The following is a 21,804-nucleotide window of genomic DNA, read 5'->3' as shown; positions in this document are numbered from 1 at the left end:
AGGTTAAGAACTTTACCTCAGGATGAGAACAGAAATCACGCAGCAGCGGCGCAGCAGCAGGAGGCCCCATTAGCTAAAGTGACACCTCAGGTTAAGAACCGTTTAAGGTTAAGAACGGACCTCCAGAACGAATTAAGTTCGTAACCAGAGGTACTACTGTATAGTGACTGCCTTAAATGGATCCCAGCAACTCTTGAAAATCAGAATTTGTTTCAAGTCCTTAATCCAAATTGGTTCTTAAGGCTTAAATCTCAAACTAGCTTTGGTAACTGCATAGCAGAACTTTGGACGCGGCTGCCAATCCATCCATGGGCCAAGCACTGTCTGGGGATCCAGGAGCTCAGAAGGCGTTCTCGGCTGGTTTCCTCTGAAGGGAGACCCGCTAGGCTCAGTGAGGCTCACTTGCAGGTGGCCTGCATAGGATCACTTGCAAAGCAAGCAGGTGGAAGGAGGCAGAAAATGGGAGGTCCCTTTGTGGATTTCTCCTTTGACTCCAGTGTAGACTTCTCCCCCTCTTCTAATCTTTATCTTGGGAGTCATCTTAAGTTTTACCTGTGGGGGAAAGAATGAGCGGTGGGAGGTGACCAGGGCACCACTGATACCCTTTGCCAAAGGTCTTGGGTTCTTGGAACTGGTTCTGTCTCAGCACCCACCTAAGTCATGTTTGAGGAGATGACTTTGTATTAGCTGCTAAAGTTGTGGCATCTACTGGCTAGGAAGCTCTGCTGGCTCTGTGGATAAGTAAAGCAGGGTAAGTATTGTGTACTATTCCTGTCATACAAAGTTGAAAGCCGGGAGCATCTTGTGTTAAACACAAACCACGTGCTGCGTAAACTTCACTGTATGAAATGGGAGGGATTGCATTGTCACTAATCCTCGTTTCTCCTCTGAACAGATATCAGTCGTCAGCACGGACGATGACTTATCATGAAGGCAGCCATCTCCTAGTCTACTTTTGTTTTACACCATTTGGACAGAAGCCAGTGGCTGGACAGTCTTCCTTCCTGTCATGGGAGAATGAAGATGGCACAAGCTCACAAACCATTTTCATACGAAGCTTGTCAACGTCTGTCCACAGCAATTCAGCTTTTAAGTCACTGGTTACCTGTAACCCTTTTAATAAGTATTGCCACCGCTGGCCCTGTATAAAGCACTTTCCAAGAAGCCATAGGGAAGGAACAAGCGCTGCAAGAAGTACTTCCTGTAAATAATTGTACAGGCCCCTGTAAATTTTCCTGAGGATAGTCTATCAAGCACTTTGGTGAAGAAACACATTTCAATGTAAATTATTGTATAACTTTTTTTTTCAATGGTTGGGCAATGGCAATAGGAGAAAACGGGTTACTCAGTCTAATTGCCAAAAATTTGTAAAATTTAACTTTTGTATGAATTGTGAATTTGTCCTCCCCAAACCACCTACAGGGGTGTGCAGAGGACAATTGCTCTGTATCAGAAAACCACTGTAAATTTCGACACTGAAATGACATTAAAGAGAAGCAAAGCTATAGACAGGGCTGGACGTGCCATTTGCTTGATCCTGCTGCTGATGCATTCTGGACACCAGCTGAACTCGCTGGGGGAAGAGCTCCAGAACTTTGCTTGGAATGAAGGGAGCACACGGAAATCGGAACGGCAGGGCTGCCTGCGAATGGTGTAGCTCTCGCCAGAAGCTGTACAGGGTTGAGCAGCCCAGTTCACGCAGCCCTCACTTGCCCCCTCAGTTAATATGCTAACACTTGGCTTCAGCTGTTGCTTTGCTGAGTCTGCCTGAAGCCTTTCAATTTCTCTCTCAGCTACTCTCAAGAGGCAGTCCTTGGATGTCAGAGGTGCTTACGGTGCCAATTGAGTATTTGATTTATAAGCAGCTGAATATAATAATAATAATATTTTTTTATTTATACCCCATCCATCTGGCCAGGTTTCCCCAGCCACTCTGTGCAGCTTCCAGGAAAATATTAAAATACAATAATCCATCAAATATTAAAAGCTTCCCTAAACAGGGCTGCCTTCAGATGTTTTCTAAAAGTCAGATAGTTGTTTATTTCTTTGACATCTGGTGGGAGGGCATTCCACAGGGTGGGTGCCACCATCAAGAAGGCCCTCTGCCTGGTTCCCTGCAACTTCGCTTCTCTCAGGGAGGGAACTGCCAGAAGGCCCTCAGAGCTGGACCTCGGTGTCCGGGCAGAATGATAAGATTGGGGATGCTCTTTCATACACATAATACAGACCCACTCACCCCCACCTCCCAGTATGTGGAAACCACTTTTGTTGGGGGGGGTGGCCCCTTTTCCTTCCAAGCAGTAGATGTTAGATATGTTGTTTTGAATCCCATGACCCTCTAGCTATCGTTGGATTCCAACTCCCCATCAGTCCCAACCAGCATAGCCGGTGGTCAGGCATGATGGGGTTTGTAGGTCAGCAATGTCTGGAGGGTCCCGGGGTCCCAATCCCTGCTCCAAAGGGAGGGACTGGGTTGCAGTGATACGACTAACCTAGTCACACCTGATATTGAAGCAAAGGATGAGCTTCTGCTGCTGGTATATCTGCCCAACAGGACTGAACGTGGGTTTTAGTGAGTGATGAAGCATGTCTGGGAATAATGTCTCTTTCTACCACACAGCACTCCACATAAGCAAACACCAGGGAAAGGCTGTCTCTTGTGATAAGTCCTGATTTCTTATGGCAGGAAACAACTTGCCAGCGCTCTCTGGTCAGGGTGTTTTTGGGAGGGATGTTCAAGTGATACATCAGGAACCAGACCACCTCTAGGTATGCCATTTTCATCCAAATTGCCCACAATCGCAGGAGTGCAAGTTCCACCTGCTCCTGTCAGTCTAAAGTTTGGCAGGATCCATCCCCCATTTCCTACAGTACTCTCCTCAACTGAGATCAGGTATCAGAAGTGCCCTTTCTGCTGCTTTAAATCCAGACTGCCCTCCTTTTCCCACGATTCTATGTCTAAAAGAAAGCTCTCAATTCGCTTTGCTCTCAAAAGATGTCTACAAATCACCAATGTTCTGAGTCAGCAGAATCTCCTTCCTGTTGTCATTGCAAAAGCTTCTATAATTGTAAGGGAATTATGACCAGCCTGACACAGTTATGATATTGGCACGTCTTTGTGACGCTTGCTTCCATGTTGTATCCTCTATCCTCCTTAGTTTCCAAATGCCTTTTTGCCATCTGCTATGAGCCAAGTGTGGCAATTTCTCATCCCCTTAGGGAATAGTTTTTTCTATTCAGTGCCAAATTTCAGAGGGATACACATGCTTTCACCCTCGCCTGATACTTGATCTGTTGACATCTTGCCAACCAAGGTAAACAAAGAATTGCCCATAACAGAAGTTGTTTGCAACAATACATTAAAATGCAGCCTTATGGTTGAAAGTGTTTTATTAGGGTTAGGATGTAGGCAGACAACATTTCCTTTGTGTTAAGAGTGGATTGTTCTTGGTCAAGCCTTTATAAATGGGTCTTCCTCCAGAATCTTGGCTTCTGTAAGCCGACTGCAAAGAGAGCCCTGTGCCAAACCTAAAAAGCTTAAAACAGCTGAGCCAAAGCTATGTAGAAGATGCAAAAGACATTGAGAGTCAATCTGATGTGACAGAGGGAAGTGTTGTCTCCAAGCACAGTGATTAGTTAGATGTAGATATTGGAAGCAAAACCTGCCTCAGCTGCCTCCATAAATATGTGTTTAGTAGTACCATATAGCAATCTGTATTCTAACTTGCATGGGTTAGAAACATGGAGGCTGTAATGAAAAGAAAACACACCTTGGGTTTGTTGCTTTCCCCTAGCAAACAGTTCTGGGAGTGGTGGGCTCTGCAACTGGGTCTGCAGTAGAGGGGGCTGGCTATTTTATTTGGTGTTTAAGTATATGTACAGAATCAAGCAAGGGAAGGGAGCTTTTATCCCATGAGGCCGTTTCCTCCCATCTTCGCATCATGCGTGGTGTCGAGCGATGGGTCTGTGGAGAGAGGACAGCTCACACAAAATCAGGAGCAAAAGCACTCCCAGTTGCACACTGGCAAGGCATGCTTGCTGCCCCTACCAACTGATACATGCCCCCCGCCCTGGCAAAGAGAACTCTTGTCTCCAGCAAAGAAAATGTAACTCTCATTTCCTGTAGGTGGGGCAACATCCTTGCAGCGCTTCAACGTCTAACTATTCAGAGGCCTTAAAATTAAGATATTGTTATGCCCTTTTAAATTAACAATGCGCTTGGCTACCTAAAGAATTAAAACCAGAGATTTGGTAAATGAGATGACTTGAAGACACTTGACTATTATCTCATGTTATGTAGAAGATCCCCATTTGTTGGCATCTTCCTGTCTCAAGACACAATGGGAGTGCGCCTCCGAGGGTGAAGTCAGACTGCTGGAGAATCACAGCGCCTGCTGTGGCTGCAGAGACCGGGAACTCGTAACTGCTGCCTCCTGCGTTGCTTTTCCCGAAGGGACCTTTCTGGGGTGCAAGTCTGGGCAGTGTGTCTGGAGGTCCTCGGCTGCCCAGCTGACAAGACCCCCCTCTCAGCCTCGCTGACGTGGTCCATAGGAAAGCAGAGCAAAACATTCGGCACCCGCTTGGCTGCAGGAAGGAGGCTTAGAAGGTGCCATCAAACTGCCTTAGGGACTCTGCTCTGTGTAGGATTTAGCCTTTTCTTCTCCCAAAGATATTTCGCAAGGCAGCTGGTACAGATTTTTCCTTGGGCTTTAACCTGAAGAAAATCATCATTGTGGTCAGCATTGTGAAGTGCAGCATTATGGAAGAGTAAAACATCAGACCGAATTGAGGATTATTTTAGATTCCTCCTGAAATGGGGGCAATAACAGCAGATTAAAGGCTTGGGACATGCATATTTTTATGGTTGTTTTTTTTAAAAAAAATGACTGCCACAATTCTTCTGGGTAGTCTAGGGGGATATTTAACTTGAAACTTTGGCACCATCTGTTTTTGGGGAACTATAACTCCACAGAACATGAGAATTTCTGTTTTGGCATTTCATGGATATCCGTTCAACAATACTGATGTGCTGCAGAGCAGAAATAAAATACCTCGCTGCCTCTTGCTGACTTCTGAGCTGCAGGAGGCTGAGTAAAGTGGCATCTCACAAACAGCTGTTCTAGGGCAAGTGATATTGAGCACCATATGGACACACCCTCTTCACTATTAATCAAACGTATTCTCATCGAGAAGGACAGCGTTCTGCCCTGCTCTGTTGTATGGCGATGTCTGGAATTCATTCTTTCCCATTTAAATGAACATGTCTGGTCCAGGAATATTCTGAAACGTGCAAGTGTTCAAGGGAACAAAACACCCCGGTCCACAGTGTACTCTGAGAATGGAAATCCTTTCCTCTTTGCAAAAAAAAATTTTCTGTTTGCTTCTCTCGCATGCAGTCTCACTGACTCACTTTGATACAAGTTTCTTTATTGGTTAAAACTACTACTTTTTTCCCCATTCTGCAGCTCATTTTATAAAGTTCTTGGTAGCTATTATACAGAAGACATATCTGCTACTAGGTTATTCTTCCTTGTAGTGGACTCTAGTTGCGACTGCTCTTTTCTTCCATAGATGGATGTGGTGGTTTTCTTAAACTTGCTGGGGGCATTGATTTAGGGCTGGCTGGCTACCAGTTTGTTGTTCTTGTCTTGTCCGATTCCTGAACCTAAAAACCAAGCCCAGATGCTCACTGTTCTCTGTCCACATTTAATGTAACATCACATACTTCAATGGCACCTTCTACAGGTCGGTGAAAATGGTGCGGTTAAAATCAGCTGGGGGAGGATAGATTTATTATCTGAATTATCCTAGCACTATTGCAATAAATTAGGGACATGGGTGGCACTGTGGGTTAAACCACAGAACCTAGGACTTGCCGATCAGAAGGTCGGCGGTTCGAATCCCCGCGACGGGGTGAGCTCCCGTTGCTCGATCCCTGCTCCTGCCAACCTAGCAGTTCGAAAGCACGTCAAAGTGCAAGTAGATAAATAGGTACCGCTCTGGCGGGAAGGTAAACGGCGTTTCTGTGTGCTGCTCTGGTTCACCAGAAGTGGCTTAGTCCTGCTGGCCACATGATCCGGAGGCTGTATGCCGTCTCTCTCGGCCAATAAAGCGAGATGAGCACCGCAACCCCAGAGTCAGTCACGACTGGACCTAATGGTCAGGGCCCCTTTACCTTTACCTTATTGCAATAAATTACTTGTGTTCTTTATAAGACTAGCTGTCTTCCCTGACCCTGTCATTCTTTCTCCACTTTCCTGAGAATCCTGGTGATGTGGCCAAATGTTTGCAACCCTTTGGTTTTCTGGCGTGGTCTTCTGCCATGTTTAATAGCTGATTTATGTCTATTTTTCAGCACAGTAATAAAATGCCATTACAGTGCCTGCCTTTCCAACTTAGGCAGTGCTCTGAGGCTTTTCAAGGCTACTTAAATTAAAGTTGTAATTTGATTAGATAAAAGCTTCTTCCTTACCCACTCTTCCCCCTTTACTGCTTTCTCTTGTTCAATGCAGCTGAGGAATTAGTGATTAATTGCTCCTTGGTCAGTCAACTTGAGTTCCTCATTGGAGAAGTGGCCTTGGTTACTCGTTTCCTTTCAGATAAGTTTTATTTTGCTATAAGAGGGGGGGGAAATGCTATCAAATAAAAATTGATGGGGAAGAGAAAACAAGTAATAAAAGCTGCATGTTGGCAACAGATGCTGACTAAGGGGCGGTAAATTATAAATCCCCCAGATGCACTAAATTAAAAGCAAAAAATAATAATAATGGGCAGAATCTATAAGAAAGCTACTAATTAGCATTGCAGGGGGGCTTAGTTAAATGGGATTTGCGAGTGAACAATAAAAGGATTTTGGCCTTGGAAAACAGACTGCAGGATAAAATAGCACTATATGTAGTACTTTTTGAAACTACCATTTTAATTCTGCCATTAGGCAGCAGCAGCCAAGAAGTTGCTGCCACTGCTGCTGCAGCAAAACAAAACAAAAAATGCCTTCATTGGGAGCAGAATATTGGGGCAGTGAACTTTGGGGTTTCAGCAGCAGGGCCCATCAAGACCCACAGTCATCCTTAATGTACCATAGGGCACTTAACACACATAAAAATGCCCTTATTAGACAAATTGGCAGATCTAAAGGACTGCATAGCTCCCTCTGTTTCCACACAAGGCCTTTGTGACATGTGGGGTCCTCCTGCGCCACAAAGCACAGGTAAGTAGCGAGATTTGCCCAAGTACCGTATTTTTCGCTTCATAAGAAGCACTTTTTCCCTCCTAAAAAGCAAGGGGAAATTTGTGTGCATCTTATGGAGCGAATGCAGGGGGGAGGCAGGCAGGAAATGCCCCCAAGAGGGAGAAGGGACTGACGTGGCCAGTCAGTCCCTTCTCCCTTCTCGTAGAAAAGGCCACAGGAGCCGTGTGCTCCTTAAAGGGTGCGCGGCTCCTGTGGGCTTTGGCGGGAGGTGGGGGTATTGCCATAGCCACACGCAGCCCCTCTGGCCAGGAGAGGCTGCACGCAGCTATGGCTTCTTTGCTCTTTGGTGTAGGGGGGGAACCTGGGCTTCCCCTGGCAGCCCCAGAAGCTCTGGGAGAAGTGAATAGGCTGCGTACAGCCTGTCCGCTACTCTTTGGGGCTGGGGGGGGGATAAGATTTTTTTTCTTTATTTCCCCCTGTAAAAACTAGGTGCAGTGTGCCTTATGGTCCAGTGCGTCTTTTGAAGCGAAAAATATGGTAATTCTGGGGAGCCTGTCCAGAAACTCCCCAGCAATTGCGGGGGTGATCCTTTGTGCCCAGAAGCCTCCAGAGATCAGAAACCTGTGCTGGCTAATCAGTTCCTTTGTCATCCTAGACCTTGTGCCTGGTAAAATCCCGCCAGCAGCAAGACCCGGCTGAACCGCTTTGCCGACTTACAGAGAGGGAGGCCAGCACTGAATCTGGATGTACTGTACCGACCTGACCATCTGTTGCCACATTAAAAGAGGCCGCAAAGAGCAAAATCTGCCACCGGGTTAGCCCCCTAAAAACTCTGGTTAGCCCCCTAAAAACTCTGAGACCCCATTTTTAAAATATAATATACCCCCATAGAGACTCCTTGTTGTTGTTGTTTAGTCATTTAGTCGTGTCTGACTCTTCGTGACCCCATGAACCAGAGCACGCCAGGCACTTCTGTCTTCCACTGCCTCCCGCAGTTTGGTCAAACTCATGCTGGTAGCTTCAAGAACACTATCCAACCATCTCGTCCTCTGTCGTCCCCTTCTCCTTGTGCCCTCCATCTTTCCCAACATCAGGGTCACTACATTTTAAATGATTCTCCCAAGCTTGGTTGGTCAGAGTGTGGTGCTGATATTACCAAGGTTGCAGGTTCAAACCTTGTATGCGACAGTTGCATATTTCTGCATTGAAGGGGTTGGACTGGATGGTGCTCAGGGTCGCTTACAACTGTATTATTCTAAGTTACAGGTGAAACTCAGAAAGGCATTGCTCTGTCTCATGTCTCTCATCTGTCTCTTGGCAATGCCCCATAGATTCTCTATGGGGTTCAGGTCAGGTGACTTTGCTGGCCAATCAAGCACAGTAATCCCATGGGCACTGAACCAGGTTTTGGTACTTTGGGCAGTGTGGGCAGGTGCCAAAGTCCTGCTGGAAAATGAAGTCAGCATCCCCATAAAGCTCATCTGTGGAAGGAAGCATGAAGTGCTCCAAAATCTCCTGGTAGATGGCTCTGTTGACCCTAGACTGATGACATGGCTCCCCAAATCAACACAGACTGTGGAAACTTCACACTGGACTTCAAGCATCTCGCATTGTGTGCCTCACCATTCTTCCTCCAGACTCTGGGTCTTTGGTTTCCAAATGAGATGCAAAAGCTGCTCTCATCAGAAAAGAGATTTGGAGAGCCATGTCATCAGCTGGTGTTGGTCCACTGTGGTTCATCAGCTGTATGCCATGATCATCACAATTATAACAAATAAAGGCTTGACATATCTCGCTTTGCAAGTCATGAGTCTATCTCATATATTAGTTTCACCTTTTAAGTTGAATTACTGAAATAAATGAACTTTTCAACGATATTCTACTTTTCCGAGTGTCACCTGTATTTGCTGTATTTTAAGCTTTGCTGCCCAAATCAAGCATCTTCTGACATTCCCTCAGTCTTCAAGAGAAGCCTAGTTGGCAACCAAACTGCTTGTGCTGGACAAAGACGGCAACTGCCAGCAGAGTCTTGGCCTTGGGCTTCCTTTGGGCTCTAAAATCACGAGGAATAGAGGCCAGCATTAAATATTGAGAGCTTTTGACTGGCAGGTATTGCATTCATCTTCCAGCATGTCTCCTGTCTCCTTGCTCAGATGCCTTGCTGTTCTCGTTTCTTGTTTTAGAACCTGAAGACAATCTCCTTCCCATGTGATGGGCCCATGTGTTTCTTGGATCTCGGCCAATGCATTGACCTGTTATAAGAAGCCTCCACAACCATCACTGACTCTTTATCCATCTCATTGCTGCCTTCTGACCTTTCTCCCTTCACACATTTTCTTCAAAATGCCTCTGTTTATGCCTCTGTAAACTCACAGAAGTGCACAGCAATGGCTCCATAGCAGCTCTAAACCTTCGCTTTTTAGAGTATGCAGCACTTAAAAAAACGAAGACCCAGAATTGTGGTCCAGTAAGAAGCAGAAGAAGAAGGGTGGCGCTGTGGGTTAAACCTCAGAGCCTAGGACTTGCCGATCAGAAGGTCGGCGGTTCGAATTCCTGTGACAGGGTGAGCTTCCCTGCAGCTCTTGTTGCTCAGTCCCTGCTCCTGCCAACCTAGCAGTTCAAAAGCACCTCAAAGTGCAAGTAGATAAATAGGTACCGCTGCAGCGGGAAGGTAAACAGCATTTCCGTGCGCTGCTCTGGTTCGCCAGAAGCGGCTTAGTCATGCTGACCACATGACCCAGAAGCTGTACGCTGGCTCCCTCAGCCAATAAAGCGAGATGAGCGCCGCAACCCCAGAGTCGGTCACGACTGGACCTAATGGTCAGGGGTCCCTTTACCTTTAAGAAGCAGATGGAATAAGAAAAGATCCCTTACTTTCCTGTATAAATGGCATTGGATTCAGCTGCAGGCCCCCTTGGAGGAAACAGATTATCCGGACCTATGTTAGCAAAGATTTAGGACTGAGTTTGGTGAGGAATCGGCCTTGGTCACCCTGGCAGGTGACCTCCTTCAAGGGAGAGGTGGGAGGGGGCCACACGAAGTCTGGCTTGGAGATCTCTCAGCGGCTTTTGATGCCATGGACCACAGCATCTTCCTGGGGCCTCTCTGTGGGTTGGGAGTTGGAGGCCCCATGTTGCAGCAGTTCAGCTCCTACCTGTATGACCAGCACCAGAAAACAGCCTTGAGACACATGTCTACCTCTTGTCTACATCCTGGCAGTTTCCCTGTGACATGCCACCAAGTTTGATTCTGTCCCCACTGCTATTCAACATCTGTATGAAGCAGCCATCGGGCGTTGGGGGCACAGTGTTATCTGTATCAGTTTGCATCCCCCCCCCAAAAACCCCCGCACAATAATCCACCAGCATTTTAGTGTGTGTTACTCCTAGCATACCAATTTTTATTCAGTTTTGCCTAATATACACATTTTTACAAGTGCAGTGGTACCTCCGGTTGCAGACGGGATCCATTCCAGAGGTTTGGCCGGATCCCAATGTTTTCGCAACTGGATACACCGCTTCTGCGCATGCACACACGGCAGTAGAGCACTTCTGCGCATGCATGTGCAGCAAAACCCCGGAAATATACTTCTGTGTTTGCCGCTTATGTATCCTGAAGTTTACGCAACCGGAGGGATACATAAGCAGAGGTACCACTGTAATTTTACCTAATGTTTTTGAGGGTGTTATTTTAACCAATCTATGCATTTTTGTACACATTATTCAGCTGAGTAACTGCACTGCCAATTTCAGGGCAGTGTGAATTTTGAAGGATAGCTCCTTCTTCATGTGCTGCTTTAGAAAGTGCATATTGCATTAAAATGTGAATTAGACTGAATTTCTTCCCCACTGCTAATGATGTATTTCCAAACACATTTGTCTCTGTATAATTTATAGGTTTAGATCTATACATAAATTTTTAGGTGTGCATTTTTTTTAATGCAATATGTGAAACAGTTCCCAGGTTTGATTTCTGCTGTGATTATTGTGAACTGCACAAAATAGACTTTTGAGATTCAGCTTGTAATTCCATTGTATTTCTTAGAAGAGAGTATTACTTTTTTTAAACGCACCCCATGCAGTTTGAACCATTCTAGTGTTGCTGTAATATAAGGGCTGTGTAATACTTTAATTTCTACAAGAGATACATTATGTAAATGAGATCCTCATGACCTCTGGAATAGACCTCTTTGTTCCCTCATATAATAAAGTGAGTCATTAAAATGTCACTTAAATTTTACAGCATGCACTTCCTATCTTGTTTAATTATAAGAAATTTGGTTGAGTGTTCTGCGAGGGGTACAATGCAACCTTGTACAACAGGCAATTCTAGATTCAACTCTAAAAGGTCTGGAGAACATAGGGCTCATTGCCTAACCATTTAATCTGCTTGATTTGATAGGTTTTTAGAGGAGTTTAGGAAATCATCAAAGCTTTAAGGCCCTTATCTATAAAGCTGAACCATACATAAAATTTCCCTAGAATTTCATAGAATTGTAGCCTTGGAAGAGATCATGAGGGTCATCTGGTCCAGTGCAGGAATCTTTTGCCCAACGTGGGGCTTGAACCCACAACTCCGAAATGAGGAGTCTCCTACTCTACTGACTCTCAAAGGAAGGAAGGAAATTTCCATCTGCCTGAAGGCACGGAAAACAAAGATGTCATTTGAGATGTTAGTGACTTAGAAGAACGCGGATGGAATCATGGGGAAGAGGCATAGGCTCCAAGGCTGAAAATGCTGTTCTAGTTTATTGTTCTAGCATCTCAGATTTAATCAGTGGAATCAATGGAAGACAGCACTAGTCACAAGCTGATTTCTGGATTTCTCAGTACACTTTAAGGTTTTTTTCCCAAATCACTCCCTATAGAACACTGAATATAGGTTTCTTAATCTCTTCCAGTATAGTTGAGAAATGGGGCAGCGTATAAGCACGTTTATTTAGCTTGAAGGTTCTTTATTCACTGGGAAGCTAAACGAAATGTACTTCTTTTTATTTAAAGCAAAACAATTAGAACGGTAGATCAAAGATTACATTTATATTAACATCCAAGTTGAATTTCAGATTCATAAAATGAATAAATGGTAGCCAAGGTAGGGGGTTGTTAAGGATTTGCTCTTTCTTTCAGGATTTGCTTAATTAATAATAATAATGATGATAATAATAATACAATTTATTATTTATACCCCACCCATCTAGCTGGGTTTCATTTGGTTTGGTTTGTCTTGGCAAGTTTCCAAATTTTGATTCTTTCCATTAATAAATTCTGGATCAACTTTTGTTCTTTTTGTTCCATTCCATCCAAAAGCTAAGGACAATATTCAGTGGATTAAAGTTAAAGTTTAGTCATGACTAATTACAAATAAAATCTTTTTTTTTCCCAGAATTTTTCACTATATACATAAACAGTAGCTTTCAATTAGGCACACCTTCAACAAATAATAATAATAATAGTTTATTATTTACACCCCACCCATCTGGCTGGGTTTCCCCAGCCAGATGGGCAGCTTCCAACAAAATATTAAAATACAATATGCCATTTCTATCCCTGGTGGGTGAAGACCAGCTGAAGAAAGATATTTTCCACAACCAGAGCTGTGCTTTCCGAACAGCCCTGTGCATACACAGCTGGAGCAAAAGATAATCCTGTACTTATACACAGTCTAATAATTTACTTATCCTGTTCGCGTAGCAATTTCAATCAGCTGTGCCAGTGATGACCTTTGCATGCTAGTTTCTGCTGCTTTCCCCCATTTTACAAACCAAAGCCGAGTTTGAGCGTCCCTTATCTGGGTTGTGTGGTAGCACTCACAAAGCCACACCAGTGAAATCTCACCAGAAACCAGTGCTGCTGCTGGCGCCGCTTCTCTGCCGGGTGGGGCGAGTGGGGGCAGCAGTGGAGCAAGCTGATCAGGCATCTGCAGCAGGGCCAGACAGGGCAGGATGCTCCGCGGGGCCTCCAAGGAGTCTGCCTTCCTCCTCCCACTCAGCCACCCTACAGCTGAGGGGGAGGTGGCAGGCGGACCGTATAGGGCAGCGTGGAGCCTGGGGGTGCCCTAGCCACTGCGTCACTCCCAGGAGAGATGCATGGCTGAGGCGCACTTCAGGTCCTGCGGTGAGTGCCGCCCGGCATTTTGTCACCCCTCTCAGAGATGGCCTGGCCCCACCGCACCCCCCTTCCTCTGCCCCTGGGTGGGGGTCCCATGACTTCACTGCCCCTTTGGTTTCTGCCACCTGAGGCGGCTGCTTAACTCAGTCTTCATGGGTAGCCCAGCCCTGTTTCCCACCTCTCTGCACTTGGGCTGATAAGCACTGTACATTTATTAAAAAATAAATTTATTAGTATTTTCCACACAACAACAACACGAAAGATATCTAAAAATAACAGTACACAACACACAAAAATCAACATTCGAAAACTAAAGAAAGCAACAACAACAACACTATACATTTAAAGCCCAGTTCAAGCATCCTGCAAACTGTCGTTTCTTTTTTAAAAATATTTTTTATTGATTTTCTTTTCTCAGAACAAATATCCAATATCATTACTTAAAATTCATTTTCCTTTTTTATTAGGTTTTTTTTTAACATATCATTTTCAACGGTAATTAAACATACTTTTACATCTTATTCAAATATTTGACTTCCATCAATCCTGTCTGAAAATTTTCCAATCTAATCTCTCAGTATGCATTTCTTATTTTCCCTATTACATTTCAAACTCATAACCAATCTCTCTCTCTTTTTCTACTTTGTGACACTTCGTATATTTCTCCTTACAAAACTTCTTGTAGTCCTACTAGCGTAATTTGTTGATTACAGTTGCTCTTCAAATAACTCATACACTTCTTCCAATCTTCTGTAAATCTCTGGTCCCGCAGGTTTCGAATCCTTCCTGTCATTTTGTCCAATTCTGCATAGTCCATTAATTTTGTCTGCCATTCTTCTTTCGTCGGAATTTCTTCTTGTTTTCATTTCTGGACTAACAATACTCTTGCATTAACATTCATTTTCCAATTTCCCCCCTCCCTGTTGACTTCCCCCAACTTCCATTTCTGGTTTATTACATCAGTTGTTACATTCTACTCTTTGTACATAATACTTTGTTATCACCTGTTATATTTCTTGTTCTCGCAAACTGTCATTTCTTAAGGGTACTGGGAATTGCAGAGCTGAGGTGTCAACTACATTTCCCAGGATTCTTTGCAGGAGAAGTCACATGTTTTCAACATGTGGTGTGTGCAAAGCCCTGGTGTAAGGAAGGAAGCCCTTCTCGTCTGACAAGGCGATGCAGCTTGCCTGGATGTAATTTGTCTGGCATGGTCTGTTATCTTTCGGGTTTAAATAAAAATGTCTCATCCATGGCTCGACAGCGTTGCCATAGAAACATCTTGGTGTAGTGATGGCTGGAGTAGAAAGAGGCAAGGCATGCCAGGGGAGCAAAGTGATGGGGAGACAGAGACAGCAGAACAGACCGCTCACTGGCTGGCCAAAGTTGTTGAGCTTTTTGGGGGGTTACAGGGTTTGGGTCCTGAGTGTTTGTCTGCTTGTTTGCTCGCCTGCCTCCTTCCCTTCCCGTCCTCTCCCCGCCAGCCTCCTCCAGCAGCCCAGGAGCGCGGGGCTGTCAAAACGAAGAGGGGAAGGCTGCCAGCAAAGTGGCGCAGCTCCCCCTCTTCCCCCGATGGCTTGGGGTAGCAGGGAATCATGGGCAGGTGGCGCGCCGAATGTCACGCCCCTCGGAAATGGCACCGAGGAAATGTAATGAAAATGATGTATAGATAGTATATCACTCTGGTTAAGTTAGCGAAAATGTATAAATCTAGCAGTAAATGTTGGAAATGTAAAGCAAAAGAGGGAACATTCTATCATATGTGGTGGGAATGCAAAAAGGTGAAATGTTTCTGGGAGGTGATATACAATGAGTTGAAAAAAATGTTGAAATACACGTTTATAAAGAAACCAGAAGCATTCCTACTGGGAATGGTGGGAAGTGATATAAACATAAAAGAATGTAAAAAAAATTATATGCAGTAACAGCAGCTAGAATATTATTAGCCCAAAAATGGAAGCAAGAAGAATTGCCGACGATTGGAGAATAGAGAATGAAGTTGATGGACTATGCAGAATTAGATAAATTAACAGGAAGGATCCGAAACCGATGGGACCAGAAATTTACCGAAGACTGGAGTAAATTTATGAACCATATGAAAAGTATTTGTGATGATCAAATGACGTTTGTAGGTTTGCAAGAAGTTCTGTGAGGAGTATTGTTAGAAACATTGTAAAATTGGAGAAGGGGAGATGATATGTTAAGAGAGGTAAAGACAATATAAAATTAAGTAATGCATATAAAGTGATTAAGACGGAAGATCAGCGGAGGTGCTGAGGGAAGTCCAAAAAGACTGTATTTGTAATAATTTGTGTGGTACGTTTTATAAATTGTATGTCAAAACTAATAAAAATGTATTTTTTAAAAAAAGAAAAAGGAAATGACATCCAGGGGGGTCCGCACTCACCGCCCCCACCTTGCTCTGCCCCTGTTTTCAAGCTGCCACTGGAAAATGTAATCTGCAGCCTACTTGTTCCTAAGTCAGCATATGTTGGATGCTCCTTGACTTTCCCAGGTGGGGTCCCAAAGGCCACCCAGAGGTGCCCCGTCTCTGACACAGGTAACTGCTGCCTGCACCTATGAAATTCTCTTTGCCACCTGGCAGGATGCAAAGAGCCCAGAAAGCCAACTCTGTTCCAGGTTGAGCTCTGTTGGGCCATGGGAGTTGAGGCATCGGTGCTATTGGCTGCCAAGAGGATTTAAACACACATTAGATGCCAATACCTGGAGGAATGTGTGGTTAAACAGGGGTAGCCCACAGCTGGCCGGCCGAGGCAGCTGCTTCAGGTGGCAAAAGCTCCCAAGGCGGCAGCCCTGCAGCCTCCAGCACAGATTTGGGCCAAATTCACACCCCAAATTACACAAGTTCTTGCCCAAATTGGGTGACGTGTTGCCTGAAATTGGCACTGGTGCCAGGGACAATGCCAGCAAGTATGGCAGCAGTGGCAGCAGCAGGTGGCACTTCCTGTTTCGCCTCAGTGAAACAGAACACACTACTCCTGGAGCAGCCTGCAAAACTTGGGAAGATATATTTAGTGAATAGACCTGGCCTGCCGAACACAAGCAGCGTTAAAAGGATGGTTAAAATAAGCTAAAAATAGCTTGCAGAACTTTTGGACGCGATATATGTTCCAAAACCTCTGCAAGGATTATTGTTATTAGCTAATGTTGATGTTTCAGCACAGCCCGTCTGAACCCTTCCTCACCCCTGTCAGCTATAACTTGTCATGGAGCAAATATTGACAAGTGAGAGCATTATTACTTATCCTTAAAGCATTGCAGTCAACCATCAATCCGTTTAAAGGTCGCACTCTGGTGCTGCCGGAGACATAAATAAATATTTGTACAGCTCTGGTATTAAACCTATTACACAGCAAGGTGCTCTTACTATAGTCTGTGCATATCATTGCCAATAACGAATGCCAAGTACTGGTCAAAATCACTGCAGTTTTCCATAATAAGTTGCGGTGGGGGGGGGGGGGATGATGGCTGAAAAGCAAGAGGGTTTTGGTCTCTGAGAATGCACCATCACAAACGTCCATTCCACATGCACAAACAATTATTCAAATGGGAATTGGACAGTTTAAAGAGGGGGGTAGTTCTAAGAAAGAAGATATCTGAATACACGCAAGCAGAAGCAGAGGCAGACCCGAGCCATAGAACCCAAGGACCCTTCGCTCCTGCAATAAAATATTTGAGGAGACCAAGGTGCCCCCCCCCAGTTGATGGGCACTGCCATGCCAATGGGGTGTCTGTGAGCAACCTCTTGTGATCAATCGCTCTACAGTGGTACCTCGAGTTACATACGCTTCAGGTTACAGACTCCACTAACCCAGAAATAGTGCTTCAGGTTAGGAACTTTGCTTCAGGATGAGAACAGAAATCATGTTCCAGTGGTGCGGCAGCAGCAGGAGGGCCCATTAGCTAAAGTGGTGCTTCAGGTTAAGAACAGTTTCAGGTTAAGTACGGGCCTCCGGAATGAATTAAGTACTTATCCCGAGGTACCACTGTACATGCTAACCTCAGTTTGCTAGGTTGGGTGACATGACAAGCTACAACTGACCAAAAATGGAAGCAAAAATGGAAGCTTCTAAACTTCACCTTTTGCCTGTACCAGAGATTTCCACATATGAACCTCAAGGGAGGCTAAGCTTCTCACAACAAACTATGGTTTATCATTACACCCATCATACACCAGCCATAGTGTAGCACGGTGACTAAGGCTGCAGTTCTTTGCACGCTTAACTGGGACTAAGCCCCACTGAATGTGGCAGGACTTCCTTCCATTTATGGTCCAGAACACCTGCTGATACAGGAAACCCCCCGTCTTGCTTCTGCCTTCAATTCTTTATGCACTTTCAGGGAATCTGTTGCGACTCAGCCCCACCAGCTTCAGCATGCAGATAATAATCCCGATCTGCCTTACGAGGTTGTAAAGTTTTGTTTTTATTTAACAAAATGTACATATTGCTAGCCAGTAGTGATGTTTGGAAGTGAGAGCTGGACCATAAAGAAGGCTGATTGCCGAAGAACTGATGCTTTTTAATTGTGGTGCTGGAGGAGACTCTTGAGAGTCCCATGGACTGCAAGAAGATCAAACCTTTCCATTCTGAGGGAAATCAGCTCTGAGTGCTCACTGGAAGGACAGATCCTGAAGCTGAGGCTCCAATACTTTGGCCACCTCATGAGAAGAGAAGACTCCCTGGAAAAGACCCTGATGTTGGGAAAGATGGAGGGCACAAGGAGAAGGGGAGGACAGAGGACAAGATGGTTGGACAGTGTTCTCAAAGCTACCAGCATGAGTCTGACCAAACTGCGGGAGGCAGTGGAAGACAGGAGTGCCTGGCGTGCTCTGGTCCATGGGGTCACGAAGAGTCGGACATGACTAAACGACTAAACAACAACAACATATCACTAGATTGTAACCACCTAACGGTTTACAAAAATAGGAAACGAAACATTGAAATTATTGATAACAACAATTGATAACAACAAAAGATTGTTACAATCAACAGTAGCTAAAAAGAAATAACACACATGCAACTTCCACATGTCTGGAACAGCAAAGTACAGCGGTGTCAACAGGTAGGGAGTTCCAAAAGGTAGTTGCTGCCAGACTAAAATACTGATTTCTTACAAGTAAGGAACAAGCATTATGTCCAGAATTTCCCAGACATAGGTGTCAAAAATGGCATCTGGGCAGAATTTCTGAGAAGCAGTAAAAATGTGCGGGGAAACCCAGGCATATGGCAGCCCGTATAGGAAGTGTTGATTTTTGGGGTGATTTCCCTAAGAAATAGGGGAAAACTTCAATATTTTAAATGGAGATTTTCACAAAAAAAACTCAACAACTTTGCCAGAAAAAGCTCAAGCCTACATTTTGTGCACCTGTAACAGTGCCAGTTTTGCAAATTGAGTGTGCTCTTTTGGGGTAAGGCAATTCTGCAAAAGAAAACGTATGCAAAAGTACTTGGAGCACTCTAAATCACAATTCCCTGCCATAATCGTCCTTATTATCTCACTATTTTTTTACCACTCCTCAAAGGCAGAGATCCCCTCCCCCGATTGATTCATCTCACCACATTCATTCCGCCAAGTGCAAAAGACTATGTTGGGTCTCATCAACGTATTAAGTGTTTCATTGCACTGTGCACAATATAACTCCAGGGTGATTAATTAGCTGGAGTACTTCAGATCTCAGAAACACTGCAAACCGTTAATGTAATTGAACTTTACAGTCAGCACAACAAATTAAGAGGGAGAAGCAATTTCCCCCCCTCTCTTTGCAGTTCATTAGTTAGGGCAGAATCCCTCCTGAAAACAAGAGAGAGCCTCCTTATAAAATGGAGTGTGGCATTTTTTACACAGTTAAGAGCCCACCATCTTATTAGGAAACACACAAAGGAAAACGCCCACCCACCCCTTTTGTAAATACCCTTAGGATTCTTTGTTTGTCTTCCCACAAACACATGGGCTATGAGGAACCCGCAAATGTTGGTCTGTAGCACCAAAAAGAAGTTGTTTCATCCAGATGAGGACCTGGACAGAAGAGTCAGCAACAGCGAAAACTAAGAGGGCTGGGGCTGGAGGAGTTATTTTGTGCATTGAAATAATAGCTCAGTAAATGTTTTCCACTCCTTCAAATCAGTTTCTATCTTAGACGTGTACTTTTCTGAAATATACTCAGAGTCAAGAGTCGATTTCATTCTCTTTATTCAGCTCATAGTGGTGAAGAGGAATGGAAGTTCCCCCAGAATGTCTGCTTTATATACATTATTTACACAATGGGCCCCATGTGATTGGCTAATTCCGGGATTCTCCTGCAGGCCAATCAGGTTGCGGATTCACTTCCACTTGAGCTGGATTGGGTGGCTCCTGTGGACCAATCAGACTGCTGCATTATGGACCCTATTGTTTTAGGACCAATCAGACTGCTGCATTATGGACCCTATTGTTTTAGGACCAATCAGACTGCTGCATTCTGAATCCTATTGTTCTAGGGCCAATCAGACTGCTGCATTCTGAATCCTATTCAACGGGGGCAAGATGGCGACGAAGGTAGCAGCCTAGTTAACCTCGTCTGCTTTTAGATATAGTTTTAAGTAGTTTTAAGTAGTTTTTTCAAACCCTTTGGGGGTTTATCTTTTATCTTATCTTTTAATTGTAATGAGTTAGTGGCTGCGTCATCTCCTCAACACTGCCTTCGCTTTTCTTAGCATTAGCGTTTTTATTGTTTTATTGTTTTATCACCGGACTCGAGCTTTAGTCTTGCTGCCTTGCCGCACCCCCCGCCGTACTTTGGTGCTGTGGAGCTGAGTAATCTCTTGAAACGAGTGAGAGGGGAAGGAAAAGAGGTCTGGCCTGACTCCCCTGCCGTGAAGGGACCCCGTCACTGAGAAAGAAAAAACTCAAGGTGGGTGATCGGAAACACCGTAAAATGGGGTTGAAACAAGTCCCCGTTCGAGTCCTGCCGGAATGAGTAAGAGCGTCTTCAGCAAATTAGGCTGATAAGAGGCGCAGCTTGAAAAAACCCCCAGCTTCTATCAGCTTCTATCAGTAAAAGGACACTGGGAGCCGACGGAAGAACTCTCAAGCTTTCCTCCCTTCCTTCCCTATCCAGCCCCAGCAAAGCCCTTCTTGTTATCTTAATGTCCGGAGGGTTTACTCCCCACGCCGCCACTCTCCTCAAGTCTGTCCGATAATAAGGAAAACGGGTGACAGCTAATTTATTGCCAACTCCGTGTTATGCTATGAACTATAAGCTATCAAATTACAAACAGCCACCCCAAATCTTGCCTCAATTTGGACTTTAGTCTACAGCTGGGTGGAGTTTTTGACTTCCTAAGAGACATAGTTTCTGAAACAGGAAGAATAACCCCTGACTGGTAACAAAGATTTACAAATGGTACTTACTAGAAAGAAACGTAAGGACCTGGGGATAGCGACAAGTCCATTGTTCCAGGAGTGTTATGAGAAACAGAGTAAAATCACGCAATACTTTTCACATACAAGGGACAACGAGAATGGAAATGGAAATGAGCAAAAGATGGCTGAGATGATTGAGTTGAAGCAGGATGAGGCCCTTCTTTTTTCCTCTGCTGCTCAAGATCACTCAACCTTCTCTAGAGGAATACAGGACTCGGAGAATAACAACCAAAATAGAAATACAATGAGCCTGGCCCATGAAATAGTCCTGGCTGAGATATTATCCTCAGAGTTACAGGAAGAAACCCGAAACTCCCAGAAAACCCAGACTTCATCTATGGGCTCCCAGACGGAAAACAATGACTGCTATCCTCAGGACTGGCTGCTCTCTATAAATCTGGATCTGGCAGCTATGAAAAAATATTTAACAATAACAAATGGGCTGCTCCTGACACTAGTGGAAAATTATTCCCTCCAAGCTAGAGGCTCAGAATCTCATGGTGCTGACCCACCAACCATCCCTCAAGAGTCAGAATATACAAAGCAACCAGCAACCAGCAAGTGCACACAAGGATCATCAGTGGAAAATCATTTACACCAAGGAAAGGACATAGGGTTGTATGTCTCTGTCCCCAAAACTGAATCTCCTACCCAAGTAAATCAAAAGAAGCGAGGTATCAGTAAGAGATCCCATAAGAAGAAAGCTGAAACTAAAAAGAAAAGTAAGAACATAAAAACTACAAGGAAATCGGTCATAAACCGACGTGCATGTAAAGTATGTTGGAAAAGACTATATAAGCTGATTCCAACAAAATCAAAAACAAACTCTAACAAACCTGCTACACACGGCAGCAGAGAGAACAACAGTGTGGATCCAGGAAAAAAGATCCAGCTGAAGTCCTTGAAAGAAACACCATTGCTGCCTAACAAAACAAGTGAGGAAACGGAATCACTACCCGGGTGCTCTATGCTGAAACCTCAAGGACCCATAAATATTAAAGAAGACTCACCCCATACCATTGATTATGGCAGATCTCAAGATGAGCCAGTAGCAGGGCAAGATCTGTCCCAGGATAAAGG

General features: G+C 44.6%; 1 protein-coding gene and 2 long non-coding RNA genes across 4 annotated transcripts in view; 1 reads left to right on the top strand and 2 right to left on the bottom strand.

The window, feature by feature from the left end:
- The window catches only part of VLDLR (very low density lipoprotein receptor), a 28,263-nt gene extending 26,756 nt beyond the window's left edge, over positions 1-1,507 (top strand). For both annotated transcript variants that reach the window (XM_081844993.1, XM_081844992.1), the window contains one exon: positions 896-1,507. In XM_081844993.1, the coding sequence (XP_081701119.1) occupies positions 896-931 (36 nt within the window). In that variant the 3' untranslated portion in view covers positions 932-1,507. The remainder of the gene's footprint in view (positions 1-895) is intronic.
- Positions 1-21,804, bottom strand: part of LOC309332550 — a 55,135-nt gene that overhangs the window by 10,412 nt on the left and 22,919 nt on the right. The window lies entirely within an intron of this gene.
- The window catches only part of LOC309332549, a 28,107-nt gene continuing 9,675 nt past the window's right edge, over positions 3,373-21,804 (bottom strand). Inside the window, exons 2-3 of the long non-coding RNA XR_014152162.1 lie at positions 10,067-10,346; positions 3,373-4,714 (exon numbers count right to left, since the gene is read on the bottom strand). This is a non-coding gene — a long non-coding RNA (uncharacterized lncRNA). The remainder of the gene's footprint in view (positions 4,715-10,066; positions 10,347-21,804) is intronic.

The sequence above is a fragment of the Podarcis erhardii genome, assembly GCF_964252035.2.
Source record: "Podarcis erhardii genome assembly, chromosome: 17".
NCBI lineage: Eukaryota > Metazoa > Chordata > Lepidosauria > Squamata > Lacertidae > Podarcis > Podarcis erhardii.
The sequence above is the reverse complement of the archived record's forward strand: the minus strand, read 5'-3'. Positions and strand labels throughout refer to the sequence as shown.